The sequence below is a fragment of the Penicillium bovifimosum genome (assembly GCF_028826915.1).
Source record: "Penicillium bovifimosum strain IBT 22155 chromosome Unknown utg000003l_segment0_segment0, whole genome shotgun sequence".
In the NCBI taxonomy this organism is placed as follows: Eukaryota; Fungi; Ascomycota; class Eurotiomycetes; order Eurotiales; family Aspergillaceae; genus Penicillium; species Penicillium bovifimosum.
Genome location: NW_026622712.1, coordinates 757,622 through 771,128, shown reverse-complemented (window position 1 = coordinate 771,128; position 13,507 = coordinate 757,622). Strand labels below are relative to the sequence as shown.

Below are 13,507 nucleotides of genomic sequence, written 5' to 3'. Positions count from 1 at the left end.
CTGAGTACCCTATGAGTTCTTCACGAGGGCATTGTAATGTTCGCCGAGTCCGTAAGTGTGGCGGTAGTACGCGAGCCAGATAACGCGCTTGCGCTTCTCCTCCTCGTCAAAGCTGTCACCATCACCACATTCAATCTTTTCCATCCGTCCATCACTCTGTACAACGTTGATCTCCACACCGTATGCTCGGGCAATCGCCTGCAGCTCCAGCTGCCCTCCCCACTCGGCAGTCAATTTGATCTTCCGAGTGTACGAGTCCAGCGGCTCCTCCATGAAGGCCTCGAAGTCTTCCTTATGTTCTGTAATGAAGTCTGCCGTCACTGCACGTACAGCTCGGTAACCATCATGTTGTGGCGAAGCGACTGTGTCAATGCGTGCCTGTGTTGAGGGCTGGAGGACGATCCGGCTTGGGTCCGGACGCAAGCCGAGTCCCGATTCATCGAGCTGTTTGGCAACTGCCGAGTAGAGACAGTGTCCATCCGGGGTCACTTCTATTTCCTTCAGACCCAGCTTCTTGAACGCAGCATCCATAATTCCTTGTTCGTTGCCTCGGTAGTTTGTCTGCGTTGCAGCCTCTTCTGCTGCGGCGGCTGACTGGGCGGCTTGCTCAGCTGCACGACGGGCGAGGCGAGCCTTTTGACGGTTCGGCTTTTTGGGAGTCGACCTGGACGACGGTTCTGGGGTAGACGCGGGGGCTGGTTGTGTCTGTTGTGGCTTCTCGGGGGATTTGTCTTCTTTTGAATCTTCGTCATCTGTCCGTTGCTCATCCTCCAGACTGAGGGTTTCAAGTCCATCCACGGGTGTTCCATTTAATTGCGCAATCTCGGCTTGTTGTCTCTCGGACAGTTCGCGCTGCCATTGTTCACATTCATCGTTGACTCCCTTGCGAGTTTTCTTGGTGGCGGACTTTTTCTTCTGCGTAATCCGCCCTTGGAGATCTTTTTGCTCTTTGCGATGTTTTGACAAAAGTTCCTCCATTGTTGGAATGTGATATGAAACAGCAAATTGACAAATTTATCGACACGAGCTTATTTACTTTGGACGTACTAACGAAAACAGCCAAACACCTCGACCAAGAGACCCCGCGAAACCCTGACGATGCAGCCCTAACTGAAGCCCCGAAGGAGACTAGCGTCTTACCTCGGTGAAAGTATATTCCAGGCCCGAAAGCCTCGGCTGGTCTTCCAAGTCATCTCGGCTTCGGGTATGGGATGCGATGGGGAAACTGCGAGTGACAAATATAGATAGTAACCTCTGATCCTCAAGCTCTTTTGCAAATATTCAGACTAATTCTACAAATTCACAATGGATTCCGCAAGTCTTTTCAACGTCAAGGTTAGATCACTAGTACTCTCATCTCTCCGACCATCCTAACGCGCCTGCAGGGCAAAGTGGTGCTGGTCACCGGCGGAGCTAAAGGCATCGGTCGCATGATCTCAGAAGGCTACGTTACAAACGGCGCCACCGTCTACATTTCATCCCGTGATGCAAAGGCCTGCGACCAAGCGGTCAAGGAGCTCAATGCTCTCGGCAAGGGCAAGGCCCACGCCATCCCGGCCAACTTCTATAAGCTTGAGGACGTGAAGAAGCTGGCGGAGGAATTGGGCAAGCGCGAAGGCAGTAAGATATGACACCCTCCGAGACAATTGCATCAAACTTACCGAGAAACCTTTTCCCTAGAGCTCCACGTCCTCGTCAACAACTCCGGCTCGAACTGGGGCGCTCCTTACGATGAATACCCCTCCGAGGCATTCACGCGTGTTCTCACCCTCAACCTCCACCGAGTCTTCGACCTGACCCAGCTTGTCACACCACTTTTGGAGAAGGCGTCTACGCCGGAAGACCCCGCCCGCATTATCAACATTGGCAGCATTGATGGGCTCCGTGTTCCCTCGCTCGAGACGTTCGCATACAGCTCCAGCAAGGCTGGTCTGCACCACTTGAGCCGGGTGCTTGCCAACCACCTGGGCAGACGCAATGTCACGTAAGCATATTCATTGTCCCTTATTATGCTTCTCTTCGAGGCTTGAATTTGTCTGGAACTAATCTGATTTGCAGCTCCAACACCTTGGCATGTGGTCCTTTCGAGAGTAAAATGATGGCTGCCACCTTGAAGGAGTTCGGTGAGAGTATTAAGGCCGGTGTGCCTCTGGGCCGCATCGGCACCCCGCAGGATGTGGCTGGAGCTTGCTTGTTCTTGAGTAGCCGTGCCGGTGCATTTGTGAACGGCGCGACCATCACAGTTGACGGCGGAAGCGCCATCGCTGCCAAGCTGTAAGAATTTTGCGAGCGACGTTCTGTATATCGTTTTTAGATAACCCTTCAAAGATATACCTAAAGCATATTTAGGTGTCACAAAATTATCCCATGATCTAGAGCGGATCTACTGTATTGTAGCACACTCACTGAACCCTTGTCAGGGCAAAATAGTCAACATTCCTGTACATGGCTGGCCACGATCGGCCATCACATCTCAGCCGCAACCGTCTTTGTTTGATCACTTGACTGAAATTATTTGCGGACTTCCGTATTTGTTTTTTGCTCATTTTGTTCATTTTGTTCATTTTTCTCCGACCTCGCTGTCCACAATGTTCGTTATCTCTCCTATCAGCGGCAACATAAAGTGGAGCGGCGACATCATCGTAATCAGCGTCAATGCCGTCATTTTCTTCCACTTCCTCTGCCCGGTTCATAACATCCTCCTGTTAACCAATCTCAGAGCCTCTATATCTACACTTACTATATTCCATCAACCCTGAATCACCATATCATCCAAAATTGATCTGAGACTGTCTCAATCATCGAGACAAGGACATCCCAGTGACTCATTTGATCGAATCATCACCTGGACACCCATCGGCGCACGATTGGCCGAAAAAAATCTTATATCAGGCCTGTTAAATCAGCTGCGCTTGCTCGTTTAAAGTTTCTTGACTTCGGGGAATAGTCGGTGTGGACGCATCTCTGCGTAACGCACATCCGATTTTCAGTGCTCTCGAATCTTCTACTTCCGCCCATACAGACCATGAGCTCGTCAAAGGGCCACACCAGGTCTGGTTCAAACAACGTTGATCCCTATTCAAACCCAGATGTCTACTATGGCAATGAAGATACTCTACGGAAGGTCAGAGCGGGAAGACGTGCATTCTCAGTGGTAAGCAGCCACATCTATGAGTACCCCGCGGCAGGTACAGCGAGCTAACATATGCTGTTATTTCCATCTAGAGTTTGACAGATGTTAGCCGTGAAGACATCAATGGCTTTGTTGGAACCTTGCCTTCTCGACGCGGCAGTCACGGTATGCCTACCTTACAACAAATACTATGTGGCGATTCAGTACCAGGGCTGACAATGGCGGATAGATGAGGCATCGGGACAACCCCGAAAGTTCCTTATCGAAGTGGACGAGACGCTCAATGCTCTTCTGAAGCAGGAAGATACAGATCAGAATATGCAGATCACCATCGAGGATATGGGTCCTAAGGTACGCTTGATAGTGATGATCACCGAGGTCAATTGCTAACGGCTGCAGGTGCTCTCGGTCGGAACTGCGGCATCGTCGGGACATAACCGAGTTGATGTGCGGGGCACATATATGCTCTCCAACCTCCTTCAAGAGCTTACGATCGCAAAAGACTACGGTCGCAAGCACGTCATTCTTGATGAAGCACGGTTGAGCGAGAACCCAGTATCGCGTCTCTCCCGATTGATTAAGAATTCATTCTGGAAGGCCCTCACAAGACGTATCGATGGCTCCAACATTGAAATCGCGGGCCGTGACCCCAAGGACTGGACTTCGGATCCTCGACCGCGAATTTACATCCCTCCCGGTGCCCAGACACAATTTGAATACTACGAAAAGATTGCGAAGGACCACCCTGAGCTGCGTCTGGATGTGCAGATGCTGCCCGCGGAGATCACGCCTGATTATGTGATGTCACTAAACGACAAGCCCGGTCTCCTTGCATTGGCTATGCAGAAGAAGTTGAATGAAGCAACCAATGAGACCGAATTGGTCGGCGTGCCCTTCGTGGTGCCGGGCGGTCGTTTCAATGAGCTGTACGGTTGGGATAGCTACATGGAGTCGTTGGGCCTGCTTGTCAGTGATCGCGTCGATCTTGCCAAGGGCATGGTTGTCAACTTCTGCTTCGAGATCAAGCACTATGGCAAGATCCTCAACGCCAATCGATCTTACTACCTCACCCGCTCGCAGCCGCCCTTCCTAACCGACATGGCATTGCGTGTCTACGAAAGAATCAAGACCGAGCCCGATTCGAAAGAGTTCCTCCGCAATGCTGTCCTCGCTGCCATCAAGGAGTACAACAGCGTTTGGGTCACCGCACCCCGTCTTGATCCAGAGACTGGTCTGTCGAGGTATCGCCCCGAAGGCTGGGGTGTACCTCCAGAGACCGAGCCTTCTCACTTCGTGCACATTCTCACTCCATATGCCGAGAAGCATGGAATGAGCTTCAAGGAGTTTGTCGCAGCATACAACTCCCGCGAGATCGTTGAGCCCAAACTCGACGAATACTTCATGCACGACCGTGCCGTCCGTGAGTCTGGTCACGATACTAGTTACCGTCTTGAGGGAGTGTGCGGAAATCTCGCCACCGTCGACCTCAACTCCCTGCTCTACAAATACGAAGTTGACATTGCACGGATCATCCGCGTTCACTTCAACGATAAGCTCCCGATTCCGGATGAGTTCCGTACACCCCTCACAAAGGATATCGAGACCGAGTCCTCGGCAGTCTGGGACCGTCGCGCGCGCAAGCGCAAGCAGCGCATGGACCAGCTCCTCTGGAACGCAGAGAAGGGTATGTACTTTGATTACGATACGGTCAAGAAGGAGCGCACAGACTACGAAACTGCCACGACCTTCTGGGCGATGTGGGCAGGTCTCGCTTCTCCCGCTCAGGCTGCTGTCATGGTTGAAAAGGCCCTGCCCCGGTTCGAGGCATTTGGCGGTCTGGTTTCGGGTACCGAACAGTCGCGCGGCGCAGTTGGCTTAGAGCGTCCTAACCGACAATGGGATTACCCATACGGCTGGGCGCCGCAACAGATGCTTGCCTGGACGGGCTTCTTGCGCTACGGCTACCAGGAGGAGGCGGAGCGACTTGCGTACAAGTGGGTTTACATGATTACCAAGGCCTTTGTTGACTTCAATGGTGTTGTCGTGGAGAAATATGATGTCACCCGACCTATCGATCCACACCGGGTCGATGCCGAGTATGGCAATCAGGGCACGGACTTCAAGGGTGCTCCGCGTGAAGGGTATGTTTCTGCTTCATCATGTCTAATGAATACTCTGGATGCTAACTCGCTCTTAGATTCGGTTGGGTCAACGCCAGTTATGTTTACGGACTCGAGATCCTCAATGCCCACATGAGGCGCTCTTTGGGAACTATCACTCCTTACGAGACGTACCACAAGGCGGTTGTGGCTCAGGATGTATTTTGATTGGGTCGGACATGAGACGCGGGAGACGAAATAGAAAAATGCATCTAGAGGGGTGTGAGGGAGCGAACTTGGATATCATCAGACAGAGTTGACTGTCTACGCGCTGCTTCCTTCTTTTCGTTCTTTGTTTTCGTTATGACTTGTCCCCAATCCATTTTTCACCTTGACCTATAAAAGAACCTAAAAACAACGGACACCAAATGTCACTTTTTCATGATGCATGCCAGTCATTATCTCCCGCTTGCTCTACCGTCTTCCTGGTAAATCATCACCCCGCAAGATGAGCTTGGCGCTCTGGGGTCTGGAACGTATTGTGGCCACAACCCGAGCCTCAGGCGAAAATAAGCCGGCGGACGCCTCGGTACAATCCCGACCGAAAAAGTCCGCAACAGGGATACCGAAGTCGTCATTTGTATGGTAACTACTGTGCAGAGAATCGCATCGATAATATGACGGGTGGGGGAGGTGGAGATCCCTTGTTTTCCCGAGGCTGTTCTCGTGGGCTCTGGGGCTGAGGAACCGGGGTATTGGGGTATGTATGGGCTGTGTCTGGAATGTTTATTGTCCTTCAACTTTCGTTGTTTCCTAAGTCTATGTCGTGGTGTAGAGGTTTGGTTAAGGTTATCGATAGTCCGATTGACCCGTGAATCCATAGGGCACGCGATTCTCAGCCCTGAGTTTATTCTGTGTAGTCATGTAAAATACCAGGTGTACTTCGATGGACGTTCTTATCTTGATTTCGACTCTAGTACGGAGTACACAACAGGTACCTTGTTTTGTATTCCTAGACTCGATCTAATCTTACAGTTCCCGATCTGCCAGCCTTATCGGCGCTCCGTATGCGGTTTAGTCTGGCAGTGAGTTGAGCCGAGGTCCAAATTTCGAGGGCGGCTTTGAGTCATTTTTGCTCAGATCACCAGAGGTGGAGCTGCTGCGATTGGATATAGGCATGTGCAGGTGACTTGTGAGTTTCAGCTCTTCCGGGTTGAATTCGTAGTGAGGGTTGGGGACGGCGCTATGTCCGAATAGAGGATGCAAGGTTGTGTATTGTAGGTTGGCAAAAGGCTACAGATGGGATCGAGCGTTTAATGTATGCTGGAGGAACTGTATTTTGGCTTCTCGGCTGTAGAAGCTCTGTCTAGATTCCACGATGTTACTGTTTATGTTTGTCAACATATAACTAGACGCCAAACGATTGATTGATAGGTACGGAGTGAAAACCGAGAAAAGCCGAGTGAAGTACGAAGTAAAGCATCGATGCTTGCAGAACGATGAGGATTCGCCCGGTGGAGACCCACCGAATACCGGGGCATGACAAAACGTCTGAGGGATGACCGGGGCAACCTTTGGGTCTGGATGTTCGTTCTTCTGGATTGCGCGGGGAGAACAATGTGAAAAATGGAGCCGCTGATTGAATAGCGTACAGGAGAATCTTACGGAGAATATCCTCCAAATTGATACTATCCCCAACTGATGAACATGCTCCGAAAACAGTTGAAGCACGTGAAAGTGAGTTTTACGGTATCAAGTATTGTCACGGTAATGGCATGTGTCTTCGACGTCATCCGGCAATGCTGCCAACGAGCTTCGAACATTAAACATTGCACTCCAACGCCAACAGCCATGAAGCAAAAGAGATGAAAATGCACTTGAAGATTCCTATCAACATTCCGGATACATACCGATAATTGTAACACCAAAGGACCATGAACAAGACTCAGCAGTGGCGAAGGGATGTTCCCATTAGACCGAGGATCTTCAGAGACTGGATCCTCTCTTCCGAAGCCAGTGGTACCCGCCTTCCGTCTTTCGGAGGCTTTGGCCGTGAAACATTGGTCGAGCCTGACTTGTTCGAGGGCGAAGGTACCTAGGCATCGAGTGTATTGGCTGTACTCCCGGTGAGCCGAGCGTTTACCGACCCTTCAGGTGTGACGCATTCGAAGGTGAAATAAGTACAGGCCATTTCTGGCTTGTGATCTGACTCTTCTTTTTTCTTTTTATTATAGCTCTATTCTCTCTTGGCTTCTCTCCTCCTCATATTTCTACATTTGTTCCATTGTATATTGGAGCTTTGGACAAGAGACACTTGCCTCATACATACTACTACACCTTTGTCCCTTTTTCTGTATTATACCAAAAGTTTTCATCATGGGTCTGCACGAAGATGAGGATCGCCAGTTCCAGGCTGAGGTTGAAGCCGTCAAGAACTGGTGGAAGGACTCTCGGTGGCGCTACACCAAGCGCCCTTTCACTGCCGAGCAGATTGTGGCCAAGCGTGGTAACCTGAAGATCGACTACCCTTCCAATGTGCAAGCAAAGAAGCTCTGGGGCATTGTTGAGTCCAACTTCCAGGTAGGTTGATTGGAACATTTTCTCCGCATTTGCCGATCAAGATGCTAATTCGACTTCACGAACAGAACAAGCAGGCCAGCTACACCTACGGCTGTCTCGAGCCTACCATGATCACCCAGATGTGCAAGTTCCTCGATACTATCTACGTTTCTGGCTGGCAGAGCTCCTCTACTGCTTCGTCCACCGACGAGCCCTCCCCTGATCTTGCCGATTACCCCATGGTATGTTAACATATTGGAATTTGTTACTGCGGCGCAAACTAACGTAGTATACTATATAGGACACCGTCCCTCGCAAGGTCAACCAGCTTTTCATGGCACAGCTCTTCCACGACCGCAAACAGCGTGAGGAGCGTGTGACTACCCCCGCCGACCAGCGCGGAAAGGTCGCCAACGTCGACTACCTGCGCCCCATCATCGCCGATGCTGACACCGGTCACGGTGGTCTGACCGCCGTCATGAAGCTCACCAAGCTCTTCGTCGAGCGTGGTGCTGCCGGTATCCACATTGAGGATCAGGCTCCTGGCACCAAGAAGTGCGGCCACATGGCCGGCAAGGTCCTTGTTCCCATCAGCGAGCACATCAACCGTCTGGTCGCCATCCGTGCCCAGGCCGATATCATGGGCTCCGACCTCCTGGCCATTGCCCGGACCGATTCCGAGGCTGCCACTCTCATCACCTCCACCATCGACCACCGCGATCACGCTTTCATCGTCGGTTGCACCAACCCCAAGCTCCAGCCTCTCAACGACCTGATGGTTGCTGCCGAGCAAGCCGGCAAGAACGGTCCCGAGCTCCAGGCCATCGAGGACCAGTGGACCGCCCAGGCCGGTCTCAAGCTCTTCGACGAAGCCGTCATTGACGCCATCAACGCCGGTGCCTCCAGCAACAAGCAGGCCCTCATCCAGCAGTACCTCACCGCCGCCAAGGGCAAGAACAACACCGAGGCCCGCACCATCGCCAAGGGTCTCACTGGTGTCGAGATTTACTGGAACTGGGACTCCCCCGCACCCGTGAGGGCTACTACCGCTACCAGGGCGGTACCCAGTGCGCCGTCAACCGCGCCATCGCCTACGCTCCCTTCGCCGATCTCATCTGGATGGAGTCCAAGCTGCCCGACTACAAGCAGGCCAAGGAGTTCGCAGACGGTGTCCACGCCGTCTGGCCCGAGCAGAAGCTCGCCTACAACCTCTCCCCCTCCTTCAACTGGAAGAAGGCCATGTCCCGCGACGACCAGGAGACCTACATCAAGCGTCTCGGCGCTCTCGGCTACGCCTGGCAATTCATCACCCTCGCCGGTCTGCACACCACCGCCCTCATCTCCCACAAGTTTGCCAAGGCCTACTCTCAGAACGGCATGCGCGCCTACGGCGAGCTCGTTCAGGAGCCCGAGATGGAGCTCGGTGTCGATGTCGTCACTCATCAGAAATGGTCGGGCGCTAACTACGTTGATAACATGTTGAAGATGGTTTCTGGTGGTGTGAGCAGCACGGCCGCTATGGGCAAGGGTGTTACTGAGGATCAGTTCAAGAACTGATTTGTTTGGAACTCGGTGCTGCTCATGTTGATACCCTGATGGTCTCGGCTATCTGTCTCTATATATGATGTTCTTGTGTATATGGCGTTTCCTTCTGTTTTTGCGCCTTTTTCCCCCTTGTTCTATACAGAGCCTTGATCATCTGATTCCAATCTGCCTTTGCATTTCGAAGGTCGAAATATAATTGACCGGATTCGTCTTCGTCTTCGCCTTCATTTGTATTTGAAGTTTAGATGAACTTAAACTTTGGGAACATCTGCTTACGTCGTATTGTTGTAACGTCATGATAGACATGACGCGGGAATGACGCCCCTGATATTGCGAGGCAGGCGAATTTTGAGGCTCCGATGCCGCTGATAGCCGCATACCTAACTACAGCTTAAGCAGCGCCAGGAACAATATTCGACTGCTCCGTACATGTATCCACATCTCATTTGGGTGGTGTTTCCAACCTATTTCATATGTTGATGTTGTACAGTGTAGAGCTGTCTTAGGTGGAGTATCCGGGAAGAGCGCCGATCACTTGGAAGTTGGGGGAGCGGATTTATCTCGGTACCACGTGACCATTAAGGGATCAGAAATCATCAACAAATGTTGGCGAGTTGGTACACAGTACATTCATTTATACTGCAGTAACATAATCTAGAACCTATTTGAAGTTATTTGAACATGTATTGCACTGTGCAGTACCTTGTACTTGTTTCCACTACTGGTCTCGACGAGACATTGTAGAATTGTCGAGACGCGCTGTGCTGAAAGTGATACACATAGTAGTTGCGGAGTCCATAGTTATCATAGATCGGACGTTGCAGAATATCAGAACTGTCCCCCAGACCTCTCAAGTATCCCAACAATGGCCATTCTGGTGGCACGTCCTTGCGCCCATCAATAAGCTGTCAGGTTCGCCCACGCGTGTAATTGGCCACTGTCGATCGCGGGGAGGGGGGCGCAGATCGCGTGAAACCGCGGCTCGTTCTGACATTGTCATGGAAGGTACTGTGTAGTGGGACATCGGGAGAGAAATGGCATCTCGAACGGTGTCTACTGATGAGGATACATGGTGAAAAGAATCTCCTGAAATACAGAGTAACGTAAGAAGAAATCAGTATAAACTAAGAAAAAGGAGGTTCAACCGAAAGTAGCATGAGCCGAGAGCTCGGAGCATGTGCTGCGTGAATGCGGAGACCTTAATTCCGGGCCTTGACTACTAAAGAACCTTCGGAGCTCCAGAATCTTTTTTCCCCTTTGTGTTCTTTTTTTTCTATAATATTTCTATAATTTTTAACATATTCATCATGGTCGCACTACCTGAGTTGAAGTTTACCTCGCTGGACGAGATCCCTGAGCGCATCTCCACGGCCCGCAAGGCCTTTATGGAGCACAAGACTCGCGACATCGAGTTCCGTCTTGTTCAGCTGCGCAAGTTGTACTGGGCGTGAGTACTACATGCTCGATCTTGTTGCTACAATGTACTAATTCTTTCTAGCATCAAAGATCATGAGGAGGAGATCATCGAGGCCTGTGCCCAGGACTTGCGCAAGCCTCGGTTCGAGGCTGCCGTTGCGGAGAGCGGATGGATCATGAACGATATTGTCTACACAACCCGCAACCTGCACAAGTGGGCTAAGGATGAGAAGGCACCAGAAATTGACCTTAGCTTCAAGTTCATGAACCCTAAGATTAGAAAGGATCCTCTGGGCTGTGTGCTGGTCATCGGGTATGCGCATATCCTACCCCCGCGCCTCCGCATGGAAGTATCCCGAAGCTAACAACGATTTCCTCTATTAGTGCCTTCAACTTCCCCTTCCAGTTGACTCTCGGTCCCGCCATCGGCGCCATTGCTGCTGGAAACACAGTAGTCATCAAGCCTAGCGAAAATGCCCCCCGCAGCGCCGCTGTCATGCAAAAGATCGTCGAGGCGAGTCTCGACCCCTCGTGTTATACAATCATCCAGGGTGGCATTCCCGAGACACAGGCCCTGCTCGCCGAACGGTGGGACAAGATCTTCTTCACGGGCGGTGCTACAGTCGGACGCATCGTCGCCAAAGCCGCAGCTCCGCACCTGACCCCCGTCGTGCTCGAGCTGGGCGGTATCAACCCGGCCATCGTGTCCAAGAACGCAAACCCGAGACTTGTGGCCCGTCGCTTGCTCTGGGGTAAGCTCATGAACGCCGGTCAGGTCTGCACCTCGCAGAACTACTTGCTGGTCGATAAGACGCTCGTCGGGAAGGTCGTGGAGGAGTTCAAGATCGCCTATAAGGAGTTCTACCCCCAGGGTGCCAAGAACTCGCCCGATTACTCTCGCATCGTCAACCCGGGCGCCTTCGCTCGTCTTAAGTCCATGCTTGACAACACTAATGGCAAGATCCTGATGGGTGGCACTATGGATGAGAAGGAGCTGTTCATTGAGCCTACCGTTGTCCAGGTCGAGTCGGTTGATGACTCGCTATGCACCCAGGAGAGCTTCGGTCCTTTCATTCCCATCTTGGCGGTGGAGAACCTTGACGAGGCTATCGCGCTGGCCAACGGTGTTCAGAGCACGCCGCTGGGTCTCTACCCCTTCGGTAACAAGGCTGATATTGAGAAGGGTGAGTCGCATACTTTTTTGTTTCCTGTCACAGTGAAGCAAACATTCTAATCGTCTGTCGCAGTTCTGTCCTCCACCCGCTCTGGTGGCGTTTCCTGCAACGACGCCGCGCTGCACATCCCTACCCTTCCCTTCGGCGGTGTCGGTGAAAGTGGCTACGGTGCCTACCGCGGTCGCTCCAGCTTCGACGTCTGGGTGCACCGTCGCCCCGTCACCTCCAGCCCAAGCTGGCTGGAAGCCATCCTGTCTATCCGTTACCCACCGTACGCCGGCAAGCTCAGCAAGTTCCAAGCCGCCAGCACACTGCATCCCGACTTTGACCGTAACGGCAAGAAGCTGACTCTCGGCTGGCTGCGCGCGCTCTTCACTTTGGGTGGAGGCACTGCCAAGGCTGGAGCCGGCCGAGCTGCTGTTCTCGCTGCCAGTGAGTAAAACATCTCTTTCCTATCTTGCCCGATATGTCTGCCATTTTCTCTTCATATATTCCCCTTAATCTTGCCCATCATCTGCTTGTCATTCTGGTTACGCTATGTTCGGTCTCGTCTGGTCGTGGAGTCTTTGCACCTCGTTTTATGTCCTCCAGGTCCAGAACTAGAGGATAATTAAGTCCCGAGGTCTGGGTGACTCCTTTGCCACACCTTTTCCATCATCGTCTCTGTCTGTTATATGGTCAAGACGACCAAGAACACTATACCCTTTCCTGTTTCATATACCCCCATTTCGTGTACCTGTTTAATCCTGCCATTCCTCAAATGAGGACCACCCTCCTTACCATTTCCCTTCGCATCTATCCCCATTTACATTCTACACTCTACCTTCTCTACCCAGACGAAGAAGACAGCCACGCTTAATCTGTGAATCATAATGAATTACCTCCTTTCCCATCTCCACCTTCATCCCCCTTCCGATCCAAATTTGAATTTTCAAAGTCACAAAAAGAAAACACCTGTGAAGAAGAAAGAACCTAGACTAACCGTAATAGTTGCCTACTTCATCTTCCAGATCCTCGAACGCCGATCCTCGAAACTGTGATCCCCGCCCCTGAAATGAAATTGGAATACCCCGTTTTGATTCGACACTTTCGCATCCTTTTCCCGTGCTTTAGGGCTTTTGAGTTTCTGGTGTGCTGATCGCTTCTTCTTTGGATTGGCGATGCTTGACACTAAGGATGCTTGACTTTTTGGTGTCGGACTGCTTTGTGGTGATGACTTCGGGATCTTCTCTGGTCTCTGCTTGTATGTACGACAGTATCTTGAAGTAATTTTTTGCTATGTACGAAGTACAAAATTGGAATTGGATTTGCTTGCTTTTGTTCATTTGGGTGCTTGTACGCTGTAAGTCGATTTAATACTGAGATAAAGTTTTTTTGGTTGTTTGAAGGTTCTGTGTTACCTTAGGTTGTTAGTAGTGTGGAGGTTATGTGGACTTCATCGCTGGTGGGTTCTCGAGATCCGGTAGGTACCGTAGGTAGGTAGAGCCTGAAGTACCTATGAAAATGGAAGTCCTAGGTAGTCTACGATTTTCCATGAGAAGCGCTAATTGTAAAATAGATATATCCAATTCATATCGTCA

General features: G+C 51.3%; 5 protein-coding genes across 5 annotated transcripts; 4 read left to right on the top strand and 1 right to left on the bottom strand.

Moving 5' to 3' along the window:
- Positions 1–9: 9 nt before the first annotated feature.
- On the bottom strand, positions 10–978 carry N7515_003345 (deubiquitinase OTU2; the record flags this gene model as incomplete). Its single annotated transcript, XM_056664089.1, has 1 exon — positions 10–978. The coding sequence occupies one exon, from the start codon at positions 976–978 to the stop codon at positions 10–12; it is 969 nt and encodes a 322-aa protein (XP_056523146.1).
- Positions 979–1,305: 327 nt separating this feature from the next.
- N7515_003344 (short chain dehydrogenase/reductase family) lies at positions 1,306–2,278 on the top strand (the record flags this gene model as incomplete). Its single annotated transcript, XM_056664088.1, has 4 exons — positions 1,306–1,335; positions 1,386–1,620; positions 1,681–1,984; positions 2,059–2,278. The coding sequence occupies 4 exons, from the start codon at positions 1,306–1,308 to the stop codon at positions 2,276–2,278; spliced, it is 789 nt and encodes a 262-aa protein (XP_056523145.1).
- A 747-nt stretch (positions 2,279–3,025) lies between these two features.
- N7515_003343 (alpha,alpha-trehalase) lies at positions 3,026–5,460 on the top strand (the record flags this gene model as incomplete). Its single annotated transcript, XM_056664087.1, has 5 exons — positions 3,026–3,154; positions 3,226–3,298; positions 3,363–3,484; positions 3,533–5,274; positions 5,331–5,460. 5 exons carry the CDS (start codon positions 3,026–3,028, stop codon positions 5,458–5,460), a joined length of 2,196 nt encoding a protein of 731 aa, XP_056523144.1.
- Positions 5,461–7,608: 2,148 nt separating this feature from the next.
- On the top strand, positions 7,609–9,348 carry N7515_003342 (isocitrate lyase 1; the record flags this gene model as incomplete). Its single annotated transcript, XM_056664086.1, has 4 exons — positions 7,609–7,812; positions 7,878–8,033; positions 8,093–8,788; positions 8,848–9,348. The coding sequence occupies 4 exons, from the start codon at positions 7,609–7,611 to the stop codon at positions 9,346–9,348; spliced, it is 1,557 nt and encodes a 518-aa protein (XP_056523143.1).
- A 1,295-nt stretch (positions 9,349–10,643) lies between these two features.
- N7515_003341 (hexadecenal dehydrogenase) lies at positions 10,644–12,367 on the top strand (the record flags this gene model as incomplete). The annotated part of the gene is made up of 4 exons (XM_056664085.1): positions 10,644–10,783; positions 10,835–11,065; positions 11,137–11,936; positions 12,000–12,367. The coding sequence occupies 4 exons, from the start codon at positions 10,644–10,646 to the stop codon at positions 12,365–12,367; spliced, it is 1,539 nt and encodes a 512-aa protein (XP_056523142.1).
- Between the last annotated feature and the right edge of the window lie 1,140 nt (positions 12,368–13,507).